The sequence below is a fragment of the Lynx rufus genome, unplaced genomic scaffold (assembly GCF_022079265.1).
Source record: "Lynx rufus isolate CCGP_SWC_20201006 ecotype Redwood Valley unplaced genomic scaffold, mLynRuf1.p SCAF_2, whole genome shotgun sequence".
Classification (NCBI taxonomy): domain Eukaryota; kingdom Metazoa; phylum Chordata; class Mammalia; order Carnivora; family Felidae; genus Lynx; species Lynx rufus.
Genome location: NW_025814834.1, coordinates 213,759,124 through 213,783,859, shown reverse-complemented (window position 1 = coordinate 213,783,859; position 24,736 = coordinate 213,759,124). Strand labels below are relative to the sequence as shown.

At 41.3% G+C, this 24,736-nt stretch overlaps 1 protein-coding gene across 5 annotated transcripts in view; it reads left to right on the top strand.

Annotated features, from left to right (window-relative positions):
• VPS13D (vacuolar protein sorting 13 homolog D) overlaps positions 1-24,736 on the top strand; it is a 258,372-nt gene that overhangs the window by 39,098 nt on the left and 194,538 nt on the right. For all 5 annotated transcript variants that reach the window (XM_047083004.1, XM_047083003.1, XM_047083002.1 and 2 more), the window contains exons 21-25: positions 523-1,554; positions 5,349-5,439; positions 7,631-7,757; positions 9,181-9,361; positions 20,216-20,398. In XM_047083004.1, the coding sequence (XP_046938960.1) occupies positions 523-1,554; positions 5,349-5,439; positions 7,631-7,757; positions 9,181-9,361; positions 20,216-20,398 (1,614 nt within the window). The remainder of the gene's footprint in view (positions 1-522; positions 1,555-5,348; positions 5,440-7,630; positions 7,758-9,180; positions 9,362-20,215; positions 20,399-24,736) is intronic.

Genomic DNA, 24,736 nt, shown 5'->3' with positions numbered 1-24,736 from the left:
GAGAAATTGTAATTAAAACCAAGGTGAGGGAGAGAAAATGTAAGTAATCATGACTTATCATTATTGTCATTAAAAACCACTTTGTTTGTTTAGCTGAAGTAAAAACAGAGGTTATGACCCTAATTGGGGATGATCGGCGAGTTTTAGAACCCTGAGCCTTGTTTCTCAGTCCTGTGGTGTAGCCACAGTAGACTTTTGGCAGTTTTCCCGTCGATTTCTGGTATTGTTTTTGTGGGTTTAGACAGAGTGATTTTGCTGATTCAGGCCCACAGTCAACAGGACTTACTGAACATTGGTTGTGTAAAGATTATTTTGTGAGGTGCTGGGGGAGGCGGCAGGAGGGCCTCATCGGTAGACATGGGTCACAGAGAGGTAAGGACAGCAGGGATAGTTCCTGCTGTCATCCAGTTTAGAACGTCTTGGGGAAACCCATGGACATCAACTATGGAAATTTGTGGGCGGTGCATCTGAGCGCAGTTAATAATAGTAGTGGAATAACTACATTTTTCTCTTTGACTACAGGTGGTGTTAGCAAAGCATGTATATGAGCAGGTTTTACAGACACTGGACAATCTTGTGTATAGTGAAGATCTGAATAAGTTTCCAGTCACTGCTGCCTCCTCACCTTGCCCTAATTCTCCTCTGCCTTCCCTCAGTACCTGTGGAGAACCTTCCATTGAAAGGAAGGAGAATGGATTGTTCAGCCACTCCAGCCTTTCTAACTCTTCTCAAAAGTCCTTGTCTCTGAAGGAAGTCAAGTCCTTTACCCAGATTCAAGCCAACTTTTGTATCCCAGAGCTTCAAGTCCAGCTAAGTGGAGATCTGACTTTGGGGGCCCAGGGTCTTGTGAGCTTAAAGTTTCAGGATTTTGAGGTAGAATTCAGTAAAGACCATCCTCAGACTTTATCCATTCAGATTGCCCTGCGCTCTCTGCTCATGGAAGACTTACTGGAGAAGAATCCGGATTCCAAATATAAGAACCTGATGGTGTCTCGGGGGGCCCCTAAGCCATCTAGTTTAGCACAAAAAGAATATCTCTCTCAGTCCTGTCCTTCAGTATCCAATGTGGAGTATCCTGATATGCCTCGGTCTCTCCCTTCCCACATGGAAGAAGCTCCTAATGTCTTCCAGCTGTATCAGAGACCCACCTCGGCATCCCGGAAGAAGCCAAAGGAAGTCCAAGACCAGGACTATCCCTTGACTCCACCCCCTTCTCCAACAGTAGACGAGCCCAAGATACTTGCTGGAAAGAGTAAATTTGATGATTCTTTGGTACATATCAATGTATTCTTGGTGGATAAGAAACATCCAGAATTCTCTTCCAGTTACAGTCGAGTTAACCGGAACATTGATGTTGATTTTAACTGCTTGGATGTACTGATCACGCTGCAAACGTGGGTGGTGATACTGGATTTTTTTGGAATTGGTTCCACTGCAGACAACCATGCAATGAAGGTACCTCCTGAGGACATTCTACAAAATGTGAAGTCAGAATCAAATGCTCTGCTAGAGTCTGAACTTCAGGATCCAGTCAACACCAAGCTGGATCTCAAGGTATCAGTTCCCTTTGGCTCCTTGAAGTTCCAGGAATGAATTTGGCTGTGTTCACTTACGTGCGCCTGTTGCACATTTACTCTAGAAAGTAGATCTTGTTGGCAGGGGAGCTATCTATAGTCTGGATGCCTGTTAATATTTTAGAAGAGGTTTTTGTATAAAGCCCATCAGGAGGCATGGAAAACAAATGGTTTAAGTAACCTGTATTTCTTTGGGTTGTGCAGTTCAGTGGAATGCCTTATTTTCTTGGATCCTCAGTTTCCTCTTTTTCCCATCACCCATCCGTTTGGTTGCCTTCCATCATTCGACTCATTAAGATAACCGAGTGAGGTAACGCACGTAAAGCACCTGGCCGGGTGTCTGGTGCATGGTAGCTACTCTGGGATGTGGTCTCCCTGCTCGCTGAGATCGCTACTGGCTTTTTGACGCAACAGGCCAGCCCTTGAGATTGGAGCCTCAGGACGGCCTGCGGGTCCGAATCCTGGCATTTCTGCTGTAACCTATAGCTGTGTGGCCTTGGGCACAGTTTTTAGCTTCTCTCTCCCTCGATTTTCTCACCTGTAAACTGGGGGTGTTGGATGGTGCCTCTGTCGTCGGGATGTTGCAAGGATTGTGTGAGAGGACTAAATGGGCAAGGCCCTTTGCACAGCGCGTGGCATGAAGTAAGCATTCAGTGAACGATAGCTGGCATTATTTTTGCTGTACTGTGGCTCACCGTACTTACTTACACATACTTGTCCTTGGTACTCGTATTGCGAATGTGTAAGAACACATAAAAAGTAGCGTTTGAATTTAAGGTTATTCTGCTCTGTGCGTGAGCACGGTAAGATGTGTAAGCAGTTCAATTTAATTGACCATTTGGGGGCACACCACAGCATCTAGCACCTTCCAGAGCCCCGGGCTCCCTGCAGTGGCTGGTTATGTGTGTGTCTGGAGGGTGAAGTTCATCTACCTGCCTTCTCCAATGCAGACTTGCACCTGCCGCCGGGGAGAATCACATGTAATCCACTTGCTATCTTCTTCTTTCCTTAGCTGGCAGGAGGCTGCATTCTTCTAGAAATGGAAGAGCTTCCAGGGCAGGGTTGGCCACGAACGAGTCTCACTTCCTCTGCTCAGTGTGTGCGAGTGAGTGCCAGGGCAGCGCGGAGTCCCCCGGCACCTTGGTTAGTGAGATGGATGGAAATCGGAGAGGCTTCAGCCCTTGTTTTGGACGTCACGTGTTGGTACCCATAACTTCAGTCTTGTGGTGCCTGTAACGGAGGGCCTCAGGAGCCCCTTGGTGTTGGGTGTGGAAGCGCTCTGGGGGCCTTGCACAGATGGAGTGTAGCCGGCTTCACAAGAGAACGAGACTAGACGATGCCCCTCGGCAGTGGGCTGTTTTAGAATAAGAATTTTTGAAAACATGTTTATTGTGGGAATTTTCAGACAACACAAAAGAACAGTTGAAGGAACTTCCATTTACTTAATTCCTTTGAGATTCATCACATTTACTTTATTCGTTTTTTCTTTTTGCTGAATTATTTTATTTTATTTTATTTTATTTATTTTTAATGTTTATTTTTGAGAGAGAGAGAGGGAGAAAGAGAGAGAGGGTGAGCAGGGGAGGGACAGAGAGAGAGGGAGACACAGAATCGGAAGCAGGCTCCAGGCTCCGAGCTGTCAGCACAGAGCCCGACGTGGGGCTCGAACCCACGAACTGTGAGATCATGACCTGAGCCGAAGTCGGACGCTCAACCGACTGAGCCATCCAGGCGCCCCTTGCTGAAATATTTTAAAGCAAATTCCGGATATATCATTTTACCTCTACATGCCTCAGTAGTCATTTCTAAAAAAAAACGTGGACGTTATCTTACATAACTAACTCTAACGAGAATTTCTTGGTATTGTGTAAGACCCGTCTATAATCAGGTCTTTCTGATTATCTCAAAATAGCCCTTTTACTGATGGATTGTAGAGAAATGAGTGGTTAAGAAACTTCCCTGTGATCTCTACAATTCATTGGAATAATTTGCTTTTCTGAGCCGTAGTTTCTTTGTCTACAAAATGGGGAGTATTAAATAAAATGATATATGAATCTTTTGAATGTGAATTCAAAATAGGTTCACATGTTCCGTTTGCTCTCATTTCTTCTAAATCTCTGTTGATTAAAGAAAACCAGTCTTTATTTACCCTGTGCCACTGGCTTGTAGAAACCGGGCTAATGTGTCCTGTAGAGTGTCGCACATTCTGGATCTGTCTTTTTGTTTTCTTTTGGTGCCATTGACTTCTTTTATCTTCTAATTTTAGAAATGGAAGTTAGCTCTAGAGGCCTCATCAGATTCAGGTTCAGCTTTTTGTTAAGAGCATGTGGTAGGTCGTGCTGGGTGCTTCCTCTTGTATTATGCTAGAGGGGATTGCAGTGTTTGGTTGTCCCACTTTTAGGGACACTAGGATTTGTGTTAAGAGTGGGGTCAGGTGGTGACAGCTGGATTCTTCTAATGAAAGCATTTTTAGCCCCACTATATTTGTTACTTGGGTGATTAAGTGGCTAGAGGTTTTCTGTTTCCCTCCTACTTGATAATCTCATTTCCTTGAGACCTTTGTGTCTGTGACAAAAAAACTTTCTGCCGTGGAGGCTCTATGGCGCTGGAGGGGCCTCCAAGGCCACTGCATCTGTAGTAATCCCCTCCTTTTTTCTCTGCCTTTCTCTATAGATGTTCCTTCTCCTGCCTTTCTTCCTATTCTTTTCTCTCTTTCTTCCCCCGTCTTTTTCCTTCCTTATCATTCATTCATCAGATGTTTCCTGAGCACCTGCTTAGCGGTAGGCACTGAAGAGAAAGGGGTGAGTGTGGCATTTGGAAGCAGGGATGTGAATTGAGGTTTGACCTCCTCTCTCCTTCCTTCTCTCCAACTGATCCCTTTTCCCCAGTGACGACACTAAGGTTCCTGTCTCAACACATCGTAGAGATACGAGTCCTTTGAATATTTAAAATGACAGTGTTACCATACTGTGTTTATTTGATTTTTTTTAAGTTTATTTATTTATTTTGAGACAGAGAGTGAGAGAGAGAGAGAGAGAGAGAGAGAGAGAGAGAGAATCCCAAGCAGGCTCTGTGACATGAGTCCAGAGCCCTACGTGGGACTCCATCTCATGAACCGTGAGATCATGACCTGGGCCGAGATCAAGAGTCGGACGCTTAACCAGCTGAACCACCCAGGCGCCCCCATAATGTATTTATTTGTTAACAAAGAATGCAGATCCTAAGACAGAGGGTTTTGGCTTTCTTCTGTTTCTGCTTGTCCCTTGAAAAGAAAATGTTTGATTGTGGTTCCTAGGTGAAGTCCCACTGGTCACCAGGGGCTTCTATTAAATATTTGTCCAGGGATTAAATGGGATTCTAAATCCTGTTTATCATTTTGCTTGGACAGATTTCTTAGGCTGAGACTTTACTTAATGAACCTCTATGAGCGATGACAGAAGAATGCAATATGAAACACATGCGCAAACAATGAGAAAAATTGTTTTATAACCTAACCCATTTCACTAACAGAGTATAGACAAGGCGACTGCAGAGACGCTATACCACAGGCCCTGGGTTTCGGGGTGGCTGGTGGAGCCCCTTTCTCCTCAGCTCTCTCCTTAGATCATGGTTTGACTGCTGAAGAGGGCCAAAAGGAAACTGGCGTCCACAGAAGTGCTGCCTCACATTTCCCGAGCCTTTGTGCATCTCCCTCCGTTGGGTTTTGCTGTTTGCCTGAAAGATGCCTTTTCTCCCCCAGTAAGATCTGCCTTGCTTTATGTCCCACGTTCTTAGGTGCATTCGCTCTCTCTTGTGCTGAATAAGACCACCAGTGAGCTGGCTAAAGCGAGTGTGTCCAAATTAGCGGCACACCTGGAAATGATTGGTAAGTGGGGAGAAATCGAACTTGCACAATCTGGTAAGAATTTGAACCTCCTCCTCCTCCTTTTCTCACAAATCTAATTGTCCTCACATGCAAATAGGGTGTGGAATCACTGGATTCCCGGTGGTTGTTCCCGAATGGATCAGAATCATGTGGACAGCTTGTTAAAAATGCAGGTGTCTGGGACCCTGCCCCCCCCCTCCTCCCCCCGCTACCAAAAATGTGATTCATTAGGTTGGGTTGGAGCCCTGGCATCTATCCGTGTTTTTAACAAACTCTGTCTGGGGTGACTATATAATTTTTCTTTGTCCAAATTGGAACATTTTGAGAGTGAAAGGGGGCATTATTAGTAATTACACCTGGGAAACCGGGGAGTAGGTTCCCTCTATTGGGCGCATGATTTCAGGCACGAGGATGTGGCAGAGCCGGCATTCTTTCCAACGGGACTGTGCAGGTAGAAGTTCTTAGTGGAACACGAGTGATCAGCCACGTCGAGTTCTAAATAGCAGAGGTTTATAAAGTGTGAGTAAAACACCCCTCCTTCCTTAATAGTGGAAGATCACAGAGCTCAAATGTTGACTCTGTAATAAAAATGGGAATGTCTTTTGGGGGGAGGAATGAACTGAAATGAGATTTCACGTCTGGTATAAGTTAATTTACAAAAGCTTGGAGGAGATAGGTCTTTAAAAATTGGGAGAAACTTGGGTATTTTTGTTAGGTGACGATGAGTCCAAAATAAGTTATGTGTCTTCAATTCATTGAGAGCTGAACTAGCATGCCAGATATAAACACCTAAGTCACGGCTTTGTAGTGCTAATTATGATGATAAAATTTGCTTTATGGAGGCAGCAGTTTGCAGTATCGCTTTTTATTATCCATACCATGTGAAGAATGAGTCATTGTAGGTGAACACCCCAGGTGTGCATGTTTTAACATCCTTCTTTATTCTTTTCCACCTTCAGGGGGTTTCACTCTTGTGACACCAGAGTAGTTTTAAATCTTGTCTCCAGTGTCTGTCTCATTAATTGCAATTTTTTATTAAATCACACTGACACCCACTTAAATGCCTGAATAGCTGACATATCTGACGCTTCCTCCTTTATTCTCTTATCCATCGCACAGTTGATAGACCTTATGCTGTTTCACTAATTCTAATTAGTGGTCTTCATCTCAGAAAGGATCCCATTCTGTCTGTATTTAGAAATGTTGGGGCGCATGGGTGGCTCAGTCAGTTGAGCGTCCGACTTCGGCTCGGGTCACGATCTTGCGGTCCGTGGGTTCAAGCCCCGCGTCGGGCTCTGGGCTGATGGCTCAGAGCCTGGAGCCTGCTTCCGATTCTGTGTCTCCCTCTCTCTCTGCCCCTCCCCTGTTCATGCTCTGTCTCTCTCTGTCTCAAAAATAACTAAATGTTAAAAAAAAAAAAAATTAGAAATGTTGTTTTTAGGGGCGCCTGGGTGGCTCAGTCGGTTAAGCGTCTGACTTTGGCTCAGGTCATGATCTCGCAGTCTGTGGGCCTGAGCCCTGTGTCAGGCTTTGTGCTGACAGCTTGGAGCCTGGAGCCTGCTTCAAATTCTGTGTCTCTTTCTCTCCTTCTGCCCCTTCCCTGCTCGCACTCTGTTTCTTTCTCTCAAAAATAAACATAAAAAAAAAAGAATTAAAAAAAATATTTTAAATTAAATGTTTATTTTTGAGAGAGAGAGAGAGAGAGAGAGAGCAAGTGAGCACACAAGCAAGGAGGGACAGAGAGAGAGGAAGACAGAGAATCCCAAGCAGCCTCCACACTGTCAGCACAGACCCTGATGTAGGGCTTGAACTCACGAACCGTGAGATGATGACCTGAGCCAAGACCAAGAGTTGGACGCTTACCTGACTGAGCCACCCAGGCGCCCCTGTATTTAGAAATGTTTTATCCTTTAATTTGTGTATGCATTTAATTTCTTTCCCTCGTAAAGGTTAAAGTATGATATTGCTGTATTGTTTCAACCCCCTTTGGACTTCTGCATTGAGACGTTGAAATACTGTGTAAAATGTCTTTGGCGGGTGCACTGGAATATGAAAACTAGCCTTTGACATTTAATTTGATTAAATAGTGAAAAGTCTGAGGCATGTGTGGATCGGTTTTTGTTCTAGACATATTTAAGGTGTATGACAAAAAAAGATACATAGGCGTGTGTTCTATTTTTAACATCCCTAGATGGAGACCTGGCCTTGCAGGGAAGCATCGGGAGCCTGTCCCTAAGTGACCTTACAGCCCATGGAGAATTCTACAGAGAGCGGTTTACTACCAGTGGAGAAGAAGCACTCATTTTCCAAACTTTTAAGTAAAAATACCCATTTTTCTCGTTTGACATTTTGTCATATTTGTTGCTGTTTCAAATTCTTGTTGGCTAAACCAATAAAAGTTTAAAAAAGTTTTTACCATCTTAGGTAAAATTGATATGATCTAGTTGCAAAGAATCCTGATTTATAGTAAAATGGATCTTTGTTGAAGTGGGCTACTCAGTCCTCATAAGCGGATGGTGTGTGATTGAAATAATTCTTTTTTTCTTTGTTTTTTTTTTTTTTCAACGTTTTTATTTATTTTTGGGACAGAGAGAGACAGAGCATGAACGGGGGAGGGGCAGAGAGAGAGGGAGACACAGAATCGGAAACAGGCTCCAGGTTCTGAGCCATCAGCCCAGAGCCTGACGCGGGGCTCGAACTCCTGGACCGCGAGATCGTGACCTGGCTGAAGTCGGACGCTTAACCGACTGTGCCACCCAGGCGCCCCTCTTTAAGTTTTTTTTTTTAAGTAATCTCCACACCCAACGTGGGGCTCAAACTCACAACCCCAAGATTGAGAGTCGCATGCTCTACTAACTGAGCCAGCCAGACACCCCGAAATAATTCTGAATGTTAAAAAGCCTGGGATCTCACTGGCTTGTTATGTGACCTTAGGCAAGTCACTTAATCTCCACGAATCAGTTTTTCTATCTAAATATTGAGAAGACGAAGTTAGATCAGTTTCCATCTCCCTTTCAACATTCTGGAATGATTTCAGCCTGAGAAAGTTGTTGAAGATATAGATGTTAAATTATATGATGCATTTTTTTCTCTATAAAAGTCTATTTTGAATCTTTTCTTTCTTTTGTCCTTTTTTTTTTTTTTTTGGTGTTTATTTTTGAGCGAGAAAGAGAGAGCATACCATGCCCATTAAATTGAAAACCATTCATAAAAGTTTCCTAATTTGTCTTGGAATGTACATGCTAAACCTCTTTGGCCCACATTTCACTGAAGTAAACAGACTTCTTTCTGCTTCCAGGAGACTGTTTTCCCCAGAAACACCGATTGCATTGCCTAATTTTTTCTTTCCCCATTGTTTCATGACCTTATTTTTGTACCTTTTGAGTCCATATTGTTACAATCTTTGAGGAGGAATAATCCCCTTTCCCTAAAGGCAGGGAAAGGGGCCCCGGTGGAACCACAGGTGGCTTCTGCGTAAGTTCTGGAATCAAGAGTTTAACACCAGAGCTGCCTACCTGTTCATGGCCTTGGTCATCCTACCAGACTCTCATTTAACATCCTCAACACATTGTGGCAGCTTAGAAAGGGAGTAATTACTGGAGTTTGCTTTGTCAAACCTGATTGCAGATTCACATTCTCATAGTTAAAGCTGTTTGCTAGGATAATCCCTAACTGAGCCTGTTTTCTTCCAATACTAACTTGTATCTTGCTGTCAAGTCACATTTTTGCTCTTATTCCCAGATATGGACGGCCCGACCCTCTGCTCCGGAGGGAACACGACATTCGAGTGAGCCTCCAGATGGCCTCCGTACAGTATGTGCACACGCAGCGTTTTCAGGCGGAGGTGGTGGCCTTCATTCAGCATTTCACTCAGCTGCAAGATGTCTTAGGACGCCAGCGAGCTGCTATTGAGGGGCAGACGGTAGGAAGGCTTATTTCTCCACGTTGCTTTTCCAGTTTGACCCATCGATAGAACTTTTAAGCCTCTAGAGAGAAGTCTGGAAAATTTCACTGAAAAAAGGGAAGGTATTTGGGTCATTTTATGCTTTCTAGTGTCCTCCATGCAGCCGATTGTCTACAGAAATCTTACTGTAATTGGAGAGCTTATATTTCTTTAGCAAGGTACCGTGTTTTAATGACTTTTAAGGCTTAGCTTAAGCGTCCTCTAAAGAAGATAAACGAAATTTATGGCTAACACTTAAGACTCCTGGTCCCTTTTAGTACTTTAGTTGGGATACTTCTCTTGGAAAGTGTTTCCAAAGAACATATCTGTTACATGAAGAGAGTTTTTTCCCAACGAGATTAGAGGTTCCCAGCTTCTGAGTTCATAGTTCTCTTAGTGTCTTGGAAATATTTTCACTGCACGTCCTAAGCCAAAAGACACACCAAATGGTCTTTGCATTTAAAAAATAATTAAGTCTAAACAACTTAGTAAGTACGCATGTCCTAACAACTTAGGACAATCTAACGCTGAATGTGAACTAACTCAGTCTAGAATGTGCAGTGTCCAACAGATGATGTGTTTCCCTGAAAAATTTTAAACGTCCTGGCAAGCGCGCATGGGACTGTGTGGCAGCGTCTTATGGTGTCTTGGCGTAGAGTTTGGGAACCGCAGAACATGATTATAATGTAGTCCTTTGTAAAACTTTATTTATTTATTATTTTTAAAAAATTATTTATTTACTTAGAGAGCGAGAGCATGTGTGCGAGTGGGGGAGGGGCAGAGAGAAGGAGAGAGAGAATCCCAAGCAGGCTCTGTGATGTCAGCACAGAGCCTGACGCCCAGCCCGATTCCACAAATTGTGAGATTATGACCTGAGCTGAAACCAAGAGTCAGACACTTAACCGACTGAGAGCCACCCAGGTGCCCCAAAACTTATTTATTTTTTGAACTTCATTAGGTCAAAGATTATAATTAAATAAGTAGATACTATCTTCATAGTGACAACATTTAAAATTTTTTATTTTGTTATTTTTGTTATTTTTTAATTTTATTTTTTAAAATTTTCTTTAGGGGCGCCTGGGTGGCGCAGTCGGTTAAGCGTCCGACTTCAGCCAGGTCACGATCTCGTGGTCCGTGAGTTCGAGCCCCGCGTCGGGCTCTGGGCTGATGGCTCAGAGCCTGGAGCCTGTTTCCGATTCTGTGTCTCCCTCTCTCTCTGCCCCTCGCCCATTCATGCTCTGTCTCTCTCTGTCCCAAAAATAAAAATAAAAAAGAAATTAAAAAAAAAAAATTTTCTTTAGATCCAGGTTAGCTAACATACAGTGTAATAATGGTTTCAGGAGTAGAATTTAGTGTTCATCACCTACAAAGAATACCCAGTGCTCATCCCAGTGAGTGCCCTCCTTAATGCCCATAACCCATTTAGCCCATCCCCCCACTCAGCACCCCTCCAGCAACCCTCAGTTTGTTCTCTGTATTTAAGAGTCTCCTATGGTTTGCCTCCTTCTCTGTTTTTATCTTATTTTTCCTTCCCTTCCCCTGTCTTCATCTGTTTTGTTTCTTAAATTCCACGAGTAAAAATCATGTAATATTTATCTTTGTCTGACTATTTTGCTTAGCATAATACACTTTAGTTCCATCCACATGGTTGCAAATGGCAAGATTTCATTCTTTTTCATCGCTGAGTAATATTCCAGTGTGTGTGTGTGTGTGTGTGTGTGTGTGTGTGTGTGTGTGTGTGTATTATGTATGTATGTATTTGGTCTCTTTCCATAATTTGGCTATTGTTAATAGTGCTCCTCTAAACATTGGGGCATATGTGTCCCTTCGAATCAGCAGTTTTGTATCCTTTGGATAAATACCTAGTAGTGCAATTGCTGGGTTGTAGGGTATCTCTACTTTTAATTTTTTGAGGAACCTCCATACTGTTCTCCAGAGCGGCTGCATCCGTTTGCATTCTCGCCAACAGTGCAGAAGTGTTCCCTTTTCTCCGCATCCTCGCCAGCATCTATTGTTTCCTGAGTTGTTAATTTAAAAAAATTTTTATTTTAAAGGGGCGCCTGGGTGGCTCAGTCGGTTAAGTGTCCAACTCTTGATTTTAGCTCAGGCCGTGATCTCGTGTTTCGTGATTTCCAGTCCCTCATTGGGCTCTCTGCTGTCAGTGTCGAACCTGCTTCAGATCTTCTGTCCCGCCCCCCCCGCCCTGTCCTTCCCCTGCTCGAACTCTCTCTCGCTTTCTGTCACAAATAAACATTAAAAAAATTTTAAATTACTTAAATTTTTTGAGTATGTTACATATTGATTTAGTACAGAATCACAGTTAAAGGACATTTGGAGAAAAGTCTCCTTCTCAATTACTTTTCCTCAACCACTCAGTTTTTCTCCCTGGAAACAGTGTATCTTTGAGAGAATATATATTTTTTAAAAATACAAAAGCACAGTCAACATGTAGAGAATGTGGAAAAAAAGAATCAGTTTTACCAAGGTACACCCGAGGTATGTTTTAATCTGTTTTCATTGTTTTCTCGTTTCTCCCTGTGCATGTTTCCATGATTGTAATCAGAGTGTATAACCTTTTTTCCCCTCTCTTTAGAAACTTTTAAAACAGATTTATTATTTGACACACCTAAAAGAATATCTGTAGCATGTAAGTTTCAAAGTACGATAATAAAATGAACCTTTATGACCTGCCACCAAAATAAAAATGAAAACATTGCTAACGTTGTATATGTTCCTTCCCCATCTCACTCCTCTGTCAACTCCTTAGGTAACTGCTCTCCTGATTCTTGGATCTTCTAGTCCCTTTAAAAAAAAAAAGTTTCCATATAATATCTTTTGTTTCATTTGTTTTGATCTTTATAAAAATGGTATTAAGCTGTATTTAATGTTCTGTGACTTGCTTTTTTTTTCATTTTCTTATTTATTTATTTATTTATTTATTTATTTATTTATTTATTTTTAAAGTTTGTTTGAGAGAGCTAAAGTGTGTGGGGGAGGGGCACAGAGAGAGAGCGAGAGAGAGAAGATCCCAAGCAGGCTCCGCACATCAGTGCAGAGCCTGATGTGGGGCTCGAACTCACGAACTGTGTGATCGTGACCTGAGTCGAAGTCAGACGCTTAACCGACTGAACCGCCCAGGTGCCCCGTTTTTTCATTTTCATATTGTCATTTAGTTAGATACATTCGGGTTGTTACACGGTTGTTTAATTTCGCTACTGTATTTCGTTTTGTGGAGCACAGATTTATCCATTTTCCTGTTGAACATGTGGGTTGTTCATGGTGTTTTGCTGTCATGTGCAACGTTTCTTGGTGCACATGTGAAAGAATTTCTCGGAGATACTTAGGAGCGGGTTACTGGGCCACGGGGTACACACGTGTTTATCTTTACAAGATAGTGCCAGATTGTTTTCCTAGACAATTCTGCATTCCCGCTGGCAATGTGTAAGGATTCCTTTGAATTCATATCCTTGTCAACACTTGTGAACCTCTTTATTTTGGGTCAATAATGGCGTAAAATGACATTATTGCATATATGACCTGCTTAGGCTTTTTATTTTATTTTTTTATTTTTCTTTTCTCTTTCGCTCTCTCTCTCTTTTTTTTTTAAGAGCACAAGTGGGGGAGGGGGTGGGGTTGGGAGGAGAGAGAGTGAGAGAGAGAATCTTGAGCAGGCTCCATGCTCAGCGAGGAGCCAGACCTGGGGCTTAATCCCATGAGCCTGGGATCATGACCTGAGGTGAAATCAAAAGTTGGACGCTAAACTGACTGTGCCACCCACGCGTCCCTTATTTTTTATTTTCTAAATAATTAAAAACACTTTAATTCCACCTACGTATGCTTTTTAAAAAAGCGTTTGAAGTGAGGAATAGCATACAGTACATACATGTAATGTAACATAAAGTGTGTCAGTTTTATGCATACACTTTGGAAGCCAGCGTGTTAACCTTTTTCATAATCTGTTTCCATTTTGCTTTGCATTTTTCATAGCAGTCCTATTTAATAACTGTATGACCCATCAAGTCAGTTTACTTAACCATGTCCCTGTTTTTTAACATTTAAATTGTTTCCAGTGTTTCATTCTTATGAGTTATGGTTCTGTGAACAGCTTTGTGTGCATATTTTTTCTTCATTTTTTGAAGTATTTTTACAGTATTGAATCCTGTAAGTGATATTGTTTGGTCAAAGCCATGAACGTTTTTGTGGCTCTCAATATGATACTTCTAATAAACGTTGTCTATTACGTACCCTTACAACGATTACTTTCACCTGTGTGGTTTAAGCAGCAGTGAGTTATTGTGAAGACTCAGTAGGGCTAGGAAATGACACTGTACGTTAGTGTGTCATTGGGTTTCACTTCTGGGATAAGTAGGAATTAAACAGGTAAGTGTCTGAAGTTTTTGTTATATCGAGGTATGGAAGACAAGCAGTGGGTCAGTAGACCTTTAAGGAATGAGAGTCTGTCTTGAACAGTTGTGGGCTCTGAAGGAAAACTGATCTGCTCAAGGATCTTTAATCCTAGTAGTTTGAATTACTTAGGTTTAAGATTTTGCATTGCTTAGATTCATGGAGAGAGCTAAAGACCTGCTACTAAGATTGAGGCTAATTTGAAATTTAAATTCCTTTCTCCTGATTGTACTGGTGACAGGTAGTGTCCTCTACCTTTGGCTTGTAGCTTGCTTTTCTTTCTTTCTTTCTTTCTTTCTTTCTTTCTTTCTTTCTTTCTTTCTTTCTTTCTTTCTTTCTTTCTTTCTCTTTTTAAGTTTATTTATTTATTTTCAAGGGGGAGAGGGGCAGAGAGAGGTGGAGACAGAATCCTAAGCAGGCTCTGTGCTGTCAGTGCAGAGCCCAACACGGGGCTCAAACCCACGAACTGTGAGATCACGACCTGAGCCAAAATCGAGAGTTGGTTGCTTAACCAACTGAGCCACCCAGGAGCCCCTGTAGCTGGACTTTTATTCCTGTGTTTTCGTGTGTATGTAAATAACGATCTAGTAGAACTTTACAGTTCTTTTTAATCTTTTTCTTTTTTTTAAAAAAAAAAATTTTTTTTTAACGTTTATTTATTTTTTGGGACAGAGAGAGACAGAGCATGAACGGGGGAGGGGCGGAGAGAGAGAGGGAGACACAGAATCGGAAACAGGCTCCAGGCTCTGAGCCATCAGCCCAGAGCCTGACGCGGGGCTCGAACTCACGGACCGCAAGATCGTGACCTGAGCTGAAGTCGGACGCTTAACCGACTGCGCCACCCAGGCGCCCCAACATTTCTTTTTAATCTTGATGTTTGCAGTTTTAAGAGCATCATACACCTTCTTTTGGGCCAAATATAAATTGTTTCCTTTATTTTTTACACTAGGAGTGTGATGTAGTTTTCCTGTGTCTTCTGCTTTATATGTTGTTTCTTTTATTTTAAACTAATGTATTCACTGAGCAACCGGGAGTGCAGATTTTTGGTGGAGCTAAGATGGGGTGTTGCAATTCTGAAATCTTGGGGCAGCAGTCTGGAACCTGGGTGTCGCCACTATGAAGCTGTGTCACCGGTGGCGAGTTATTTTTCTTGCTATTCTTCTTTGGACTCAGGTATAGGAGGAAAACGGAGATACCACAAATAAGCATGCTGCCCATTTGTTAAATAGTACATTAATGATGCTTTGGAGTTCTCAGAGTGCTTTCCTATATGTTATTTGGTCCTTATGACAAGCTTGTTTGTTGAGTTGTTTGAATTATTTAGTGAATGCTTATTGACCGATGTCGTGTCGTACAATGTCAGGTAGTGGGAACATAATGGAAAGCGAGAGAGACAAGGTCATTGCCCTAATGGAGCTTCTGTTTTAGTGAGCTGAGACAAACCAGACAAAAACAGAATTAGCTGTGATTATAGCCAGTGAGGGAGTGGTGGGCAGGCGTGTTATTGCCGTTTTATCCACGCGGAAGCAGAAATTCTTAGCTCTGCTTGCCCGGAACTCTGGCTGTGTCACAGTTCCGCTCTTCCCATTAAATAATGTGCGACTATTAAGGCATGTTAACAAAGGAAGTGCTGTGCAGTGTGCGAGCAATAGTTTATTCGTTTTGAACCTGCCCCTGAATACATTGAACTTTATAAAATATAGCTGCGTGTGTACGTGTGTGTAGAAACCGGGACTCAGAGGGTACGGGGTTGCCGTGCGAGTAGTATAGCCCCTCGACAAGGGCTTGAGTGTCTTGGGTGTGTGGTGTCATTTGATCCTCTCGATGGCTCTTAAGGGGAGGGCCCATTCCTCCCATTTTGTAGGTAAGGGAAGTGAGACCGAGAGCCCTCACGAGTTCCCCAGGCTGCCAAACTACTAAGTGGCCAGGGTGGGGATTCCAGCTCAGGTAGTCGGGCTTCAGGATTCCCTTTCTGAGTTCCTCCACTAAACTGCCAGAATGGTACCAGTATTTATCTCGGGAGGTGAAGTGATAGATGATACCAGATTTCTTCTGTTCGTTTGGCTTTCCTGTCTACATTTGCTACAGTGAAGACGAGTAATTTGCAATTTTATAATTTACTTAAAAAACAAAGCAAACAGGCAGTAGTCATGGGTTGATACACAGTACCAACAATTCATGTACAGTTAGAAAGGGAAGACAGTATTTACTGCGTTGTAAATTCCCCTGACTTGTTTATGTGCTTAACACCCAAGAAAGAAGAGCTTTTTGTATTATGAAGGCTATATTTTTCTTTTTAAAAAGTAGTGTTTTTCATAGGTGACGAAAAACAATAAAAATAGGAATGAGTAGAAAATTAAGACTGTCTTGTTCTATTTTGTAATCTATACTTTTCACTGACCAATGTATGAGAAACATTTCATTATATTAGCGTATTATATTTTTTGCCATCTTTATTGTGGTATAATTTACTTCTAATAAAATTAACCAATTTTAAGAGTACAATTCAATGAGTTTTAACAATTGTGTACTGTCTTATAGCCACAGCTACACTCAAGATTTTTCGAACATTTCTGTTATCCACAAAGTTTCCTTGTCTCCCTATGCAAACAGTCCCCCTGATCCCTCCCTGCATCTTGGCAACCATTGGCCAGCTTTCTGTTATAATAGTTTTGCCTTTTTTTTTTTTTTTTTTTTAGAATTTTCTATAAATGAAATCTTCTAGCATGGCTAGCTGTATCTGGCTTTTCTCACTTAGCGTAATGCTGGTTGAAATCCATCTGTATTGTTGCAAATAGCAGCAGTGTGATTTCTTTTTATTGCTGAGTAGTATTCTGTTCTTTGTAATAACATTTGTTTGTTCATCCATTCACCCATGTGGTGGACATTTCGGTAGTTTCCAGTTTTTGGCTATTCTGAATAAAACTACTGTGAACATTTGCATTGAAATCTTTGTGTGAACGTATGTTTCTCTTAAGTAAATACCTAAGAGACGAATTGCTGCTTCATGTAACTATGTGTTTAACATCATAAGGAATTGTCTTCATAATTGTTTTGGCACCTGGCTGGCTCAGTCAGTAGAGCACGTGATTCTTGATCTCAGATTGTGAGTTCGAGCCCCACATTGGGTCTGGAGCCTACTTTAAAATAGAAACCATTCCTTAAAATAAAAAAGTTTAGAAAAGAATTGTGGCTATTCCAGATTCTTTGCTTTTTCATGTGGATTTAAAAAAAAATTTTTTTTTCAACGTTTATTTATTTTTGGGACAGAGAGAGACAGAGCGTGAACGGGGGAGGGGCAGAGAGAGAGGGAGACACAGAATCGGAAACAGGCTCCAGGCTCTGAGCCATCAGCCCAGAGCCCGATGTGGGGTTTCGAACTCACGGACCGCGAGATCGTGACCTGGCTGAAGTCGGACGCTTAACCGACTGCGCCACCCAGGCGCCCCTCATGTGGATTTTAGAATCAGCGTGTCAATTTCTACAATAAAGCCTGTTGAAATTTTGTTGGGGATTGTGTTGAATCTGTCGGTCAGCTTTCAGAGAATTGATATCTTCGTAGTGTTGAGTCTTTTGTTTCTTCAGTACGGTATGTTTCTCTGTTTATTTAGGTCTTCATTTTCTCTTAGCAGTGTTTGTAGTTTTGAGTGTACTGATCTTATGTATCTTTTATTAAAAATTGATCCCTAGACATTTCATATTTCTGATGCTATTATAAGTGATATTTTAAAAATGTCAACTTCTAGTTCTTTGTTGACTGTACAGAGAAATACAATTGATTTTTATACATTGACCTTGCATTCTGCAACTTTGCCAGATATACTTACCAGTTCCGGTTACTTTTTTGTAGATTCTTTAGGATTTTTTACATAGATAGTCATGTTGTCTGTGAATAGAGTTTTACTTTGTCCTTTTCAATCTGTATGCCTTTCAACTCTTTTTCTTCCCTACAGCACTGACAAGGGCTTCCAGTATAGTGTCAGACAGAAGGGGTAAGAGCAGACACCCCTGACTTGTGTCTAATCTTAGGGTAACAGTGTTCAGTGTTCCAGGGGTTGGCAGACTATGGCCTGTGAGAATATACACACAAACACATGCATACATAAAGTTGTGTTGGAATACAGCCACCGTCATTCATTTACTTACCGTCTGTGGATACTTTTACCGTTTTCTTGATCTGTCCACTTCATCTAAATTGTCAGTTTGTTGGCGTGAAGCTGTTCATAGGTTCCCTTATCTTTCAAAGATTTTTTTTCTTTTAAATGTTTATTTATTTTTGAGAGAAAAAATTTTGAGAGAAAAAGAGAGAGAGTGAGCTGGGGAGGGGCAGAAAGAGGAGGGAGACAGGATCCCAAGCGGTTCTGCGCTAGCAGCAGAGAGCCCGACCCAGTACTCGAATTCACAAACCCTAGAATCATGGCCTGAGCCGGTCCGACGCTTAACGGACTGAGCCACCCAGGCGCCCTGTTCCCTTATCATTTTAGTATTTGTAAGTTCTGTAGCAATGTCCCGCACTCCTTCCTGACAGTGATGAGTTTTGTTTTCTTCCTTTTTTTCTTGATTAATAGAGCTAGAGGTTTCTCACTTTTATCAGTCTTTTCAGATAATTAACTTACTGAGAGGCCCGTGTTCTGGCCCAGCCACACCCTCGCCGAGTATGTCGTGCATTTGGGGAGAATGTATACTCTGTGGCTGTTGGGTGTTGTGTTGTGTAAGTGTTTAATTGATTTTTAAAATTATTTTTCTGTTTTCTAAATAACTGATTTCTGCCTTACATTATTTTCTTCCTTCTACTTAGCTTCGTTTTGCTTTTCCTTTTCCTAGCTTCTTACAATAGAGGTTTTGATCACTGATTTTAATCTTTATTCTTTTATATAAAATAAACATTTAAGGGCCACCTGGGTGGCTCAGTGGGTTGAGTGTCCAACTTCAGCTCAGGTCATGATTTTACAGACCGTGGGTTTGAGCCCCGCATCGGGCTCTGTGCTGTGGATTCTGTGTCTCCCTCTCTCTGCCCCTCCCCCACTTGCACGCACGCGCACGCACTCTCTCCATCTCTCTCGAAAAGAAATAAACATTAAACAAATTTTAATAAAAAAAGAGTAAAGTAAACATTTAAGAAGTGCCTCGGTGGTTCAGTCTGTTAAGTGTCTGACTTTGGCTCAGGTCATGATCTCACAGGTCATGAGTTTGAATCCTGATACAGCATCAGGGTTGCACTGTCAGCACAGAGCCCACTTCGGATCTTATGTCCCCCTTTCTCTCTGCCCCTCCCATGCTCTCTCTCTCTCTCAAAGATAAATCAACATTAAAGAAAAAAAATAAAATAAGCATTTAATACATTTTTCTCTACTGTTTTAAGTGCATACTACCACTTTTTTTTTTTACCATTTTGCATGTATGTTTTATTTTGATAAAAAGTTTATTTAAAAAAGAAATTTAAATTATATAAAATTAAAATTTTTAAATATACCTTCTAAGAAGTTGCCTGGTTTAAAACAATTACAAGAGATAACTGAAAAGATAAATGTAATGATATGAAAATAAGAGCTATTTTGCTAAATAATTTTCAGAACATTAATTCGTTAATTAATTGGCCAGTGAAAGTATATCAAGGGAAATACATCACAGATTTTAAATTAGAAGAAATAAGTAGATCTCGAATCCTTTGCATAAATTTTTTTTTTTGCTGTTGTTATTCACCTGTTTTCTTTTTTCTTTTTTTTTTTTTTTACATATAACACCCAGTGCTCATCCCAACAAGTGCCCTCCTTAATGCCCATCACCCATTTAGCCCATCCCCCTCCCCAACACCCCACCAGCTACCCGCAGTTTGTTCTCTGTATTTAAGAGTCTCTTATGGTTTGTCTCCCTGTTTTTATCTTACTTTTGCTTCCTTTCCCCTATGTTCATCTGTTTTGTTTCTTAAATTCCACATACAAGTGAAATCATACATTTGTCTTTCTCTGACTGACTTATTTTGCTTAGCATAATACACTCTAGCTCCAGGCACATTGTTGCAAATGTCAAGATTTCGTTCTTTTTCATCACTGAGTAATATTCCATTGAATATATACCACATCTTCTTTATCCATCTGTCGATGGACATTTGCATCCCACAAGTTTTAATATACATGCTTTCCTTATTTTGGCAGTTAGGCCAAAATATTTTCCTATTTCCCTTGTGATTTCTTCTTTTAACCTTGGGTTATTAAAAAGTGCATAGTCTTATTTCCAAATACTTAGCAGTTTTCCATTCCCTTGTTACTGATTGCTAGTGTAACTCCACGGTGCTCGTATAATATGCTCTGTGCGATTTCGGTTGTTTTAGAATTGTGAATTCATGAAGGTTTTGGGAACCGGAGGCTATTTGATTGTAAAATTAGGGCATTGATTGAGCCTCTGAGTCAATTTTCCTTCTTCTTTCAGGTGAGAGATCAAGCCCAGCGCTGTTCACGGGTTCTCCTGGATATTGAGGCGGGTGCTCCTGTTCTCCTTATCCCTGAAAGTTCCAGATCAAATAATCTAATTGTAGCAAATTTGGGGAAGCTGAAAGTCAAGAACAAGTTTCTCTTTGCTGGTTTTCCCGGGACCTTTTCCTTGCAGGATAAGGTGAGTGATCAGTATCCATTCCCTTTTCAGTTCAACTCGTGTTTGAAGGTTTCATATGTTGTCATAAGATGACTCATAACTGCTGTTACTTTTGTAGTATAGGTGGCTTGAACAATTTTTTGGGACATTTTATTGATATTTCAGTTAGCCTTTTAATAGAGATAGTGTAAATTCTAACCTTTACCAATTGTATGCAGTAACTTACTTTAGCAAACAAATCAACAGAACCGACTTTCCATTTCTGTAATGCTTTTTTAACAGGCTGGTCTTATAAATAACTTTTTACACCACCTGCCTTTTTTCAGAGAATGGGTTTTGGCCCATGATTTATTGGAAGCTGTTTAAGAATATCATCATAATAAAATCTTGTACAGTATATGACTTTACAGTTTAAAACTACTTTGGTAGCACTTATTTATTTCTTATGACAATGTTTAGAGTTAATCAGGATAAAAGATTGTTGTTGTTTTCATTTTACGTTTGGGACAATTGGCAGTTGAGGAGACTCACGCTGCCCAAACTAGGGACAAGGTCTTGTTCTAGGTGTGTGTGTTGATGAAACCTTGCTGGTTTCTAGGGCAGCTTTGCGGTATATTTGCTTATTAAGTACAAATTCATTTCGCTTGTCAGAAAAGCACTTACTGAAATTCCCAACTAGTTGTGCCCATCTTTAGTGAAACAGCTAATAACATGGGGAAAGAGCCTTTGAAGGAGGAGATACATAAAATTTCATTATAAGTTCTTACGATTGCCGGTAACAGCAATAAATAGCCGATGTTCATTTTGAATACTTCTTACACATCACCCAGTGGTAAGCTCTTTATGTATTTGTCTGTTTTTTTCTCCTTAGCAACCTAAGGGGTATCTAGTTTTATTAACCCCATTTTTCAAGATTAAGGTCATTTCTTTTGGATAATACAGCTAGTCAGAAGTACAGTGTGGGCCTCAGACTTGGTGTGTCTGCCTTCTATATGCCATTGCGTTAAACTGCGATCACCTTCACAGACCTTCAGGTCACATCTCTGTGGGGAGGGAAAACTGGAGGAGGATGTGTCCTCTTGGCCCTTTCCTGCAGAGCCGAAGCTCTTTTGAATTTTCTAAAGGGTGTGACACAATTCATTAGAATAATTTAGACGGAAGAAATCCGATGATTATTACAGAAAAGATATAAATTTGAGCAGTTACTGTTTGCCTCTCTAGGTATAGAAAGAAAAGAAAATGAAAAAGTGTGATTAGGGTGCTAGTTCTTACCAGGACTTCGCCAAGGACCTCAGCTCTGTTTGGAAGGCAACCAGAGACTTTATTTGTTGGTGATGCCTAAATGCAAATAATGTTACTATTTTCAAGTTACTGTCTCCATGTTTTCTTTCATTTGTTTTACTTCTCACTCATCCGTTTATTCTTTTTTTAAATAATTTTTTAAAGTTTATTTATTTGTTTTGATAGAGACCGTGCAAGTTGGGGAGGGGCAGAGAGAGAGGGAGAGAGAATCCCAAGCAGACCCTGCACTGTCAGCACAGAGCCCGACATCGGGCTTGAACCCACGAAACCGTGAGATCATGACCTGAGCCGAAACTAAGAGTTGGACCCTTAACTGACTGAACCACCCAGTCACCTCCATTTACTCACTCTTACTGACCTACACATGCTGAGCTGAAAATGTTTGATGCAGTGAGAGGGAGTGGGTAGAGCAGGAAGGGTGCAGACCGCCAGCGAGAACATAGCAGCCGTAAGTTTGTGTTCAGACCAGAGGGAAGGTGTTTGGACAAAGGGTCGGGTCTTCCAGATGTCCCCTCACTTGCAGTCGCTCAGAGAAACCGGATTCAGTGATCAGAGCAGAGGGTGGCGCCAGAACGACAGTGTCCAGCATTGGAGGGCAGAGTGCCACCAGGTATATCTTGTAGCTTCGTAGACCAGCCTTGAGCCAGAGCTGATGATTGAGAACTTGCTTGCTCGCCTCGCTGTAGGAAGGAAGCCCCTCCTGTTGGGATGATGCGCCTTCCTGCCAGAGGCTGCTTTGATTGGGAGAAGTAGACTTTCACTTGGGTACGTTTTTTAAGAGCACAAAAGTGAAATTAGCCTGCCTTGGTCTTTCACGGCAGGCCTAGTAGAGAACTAGTAACCTTGGTCTTAAGGAAGAAAGTCTATTTTCACAGTCAAGAGATAAGCATTTTGCTGTTCACTGACCAGAGGCTTAACATAAAAGATCCGTTTGTAAAAAGAAAGATGGGTAACTGCTTCTAAAATTTCTCACTCGCTTGCCGTGAATGTGCGGTATTTATAGTTAACGTGACTAGATAATGAACAAACGTATCAGAACTTTTGTTTGCACGTGAAGTTTGTCCCCACTGTCACCTCGGGACACTTTGTTCCAACATCTTGCTCCAGCGCTGCTGCCATCCCTGCCGAGGGAGAGCCGAATCCCTCCTTGGGAGCGGTCTTCTGAGCCGATAGTAAGTTCTTCAGGATGTATTTGTTTGTGGTAAGTCTTTTTTTTGAGGACTTAGTTTTTTAGGAAGGGATCAGCTGGAACCAGAATGGGTGATCAGGTTCGATAATACCATTTTTGTTTCTCTACCCTTCCTACAAAGATAAAGGACCGATGTTCTACATCGGTTATGTCTACGTACGGGCTCGTGAGCTAACTCGGCAGTTAGCTCCTAAAGAATTGCCAAAATATTTGAAGAATTGTTGCACATGAGTTTCTCTTGTTAAGTAAGGCAAATAACAGCACAAAGTTGATAGCATTTTAATGAAAAACTTGTCCTGTATTTGTTTTTGAGGATTTGATTTTAAGTGGCAGTGCATACAAGGATCGCTTTTTCTTCAAGGTATTAATCTACTCTTTTGCTTACTGTTTATTCTGAAAAACCTTATGGGATTCAGCAGTCAATTCACATTCATATGCTCAGAGCAGAAAACTTCCAAAAATTAACTCTTTAAAGCACCTCATTATTTGGGAAAGCCTGATTATCAGTTTTTTGTCCCTTTCCTGAATCACTTTCCCCCTGTGTAGAGAAGACCTTCTTAAGGACCAATAAAAGAAATTTCTTTTTTTTTCCCCCCTAGGTAGTAATTTCTTGATGATCTTATTTCCTTAAATCCTAGAGAAGCTTTATCTTGTTACATGCCAGTGATCTGTAGAATTCCATAAGGGCTGCTTGGAGTGTGTCACTGGGTAAAGTATTTGTAATCAGATCAATACATCTGTGGATCTTTACCTCTCCACAAGCTCAATTGATCGAGGCCTAGATGAAGCGAAGAATTACTTTCTTCATCAGAAATCACGTTGCGTTTCCATTTTCCCTTTAGTGTATTTGTATGGGTGAGGTTTGTCTAGTGTGTGTTCTGGTGGTTAAAGAACAGGAAGTAATCCTGAAATCAGAGCTCGCGGAAGGGTTATTTGCCTTTGAGTTCCACGACTTTGGTGCGTTTGAAATTGTTTTACACAAATCCATGTCTTCATGAATGCAGGCTTGGATTTTTTATGTATGCTTTTCCTTTCATTTTCCTCAACCACAGCTTGTGCTTAAACCATAATTTCTAAGTTAGCCTTTCAGAAGCTTTCAGTTAATCTCCTCAAGCCATTGATTTATTTAAACTAACTATATAGACTGTGTACAGATAAATCTAATGAAAGAGCAACGACTGTCCTAGAGTTTAAGTAAACTAAGCAAGGGGGAAGGTTTTTAATGTCAAAATATTTTTAAAAAATTTTTTTAATGTTTTATTTATTTTTGGGAGAGAGAGAGAGAGACAGAGTACGAGCGGGGGAGGGGCAGAGAGAGAAGGAGACACAGAATCCAAAGCAGGCTCCAGGCTCTGAGCTGCCAGCACAGAGCCCAACGTGGGGCTCGAACCCGTGAACCACGAGATCATGACCTGAGCCAAAGTTGGACGCTCAACTGACCGAGCCACCCAGGCGCCCCTTAATGTCGAAATATTTAAATAAGAGCATTTGCTTAGTGATTTGCCTTCCAAAAAAAATTGCAGAAAGTTAAGAACTGTTTTTTGTTTGTTTGTTTGTTTCCACTGTTACTTGTAATTACTACTCAAGGTAACTGGGAAGGAGAACAGTATTATCATCCCCTTTTCAATGCTGAGAGAAATAAACATATAAGGCAGTACTAGCAAACCCATTCTTGCCCTCCCTGCAGCTTGCTTGTGAGAAGGGGTGAATGAATCGGAAGCCCTGCAGATAGGTAGCACGGTGGCTTGGGGGAAAGCTTAAAAGTCAGTTATTGAATCATTCTGGTGAAGATTTCCCCAGTTAGCAATGAACTGAAGGTACTCAGTGTGTAAAAAAAAGTATGTAGTGTTTTCAATAGAATTACAGAA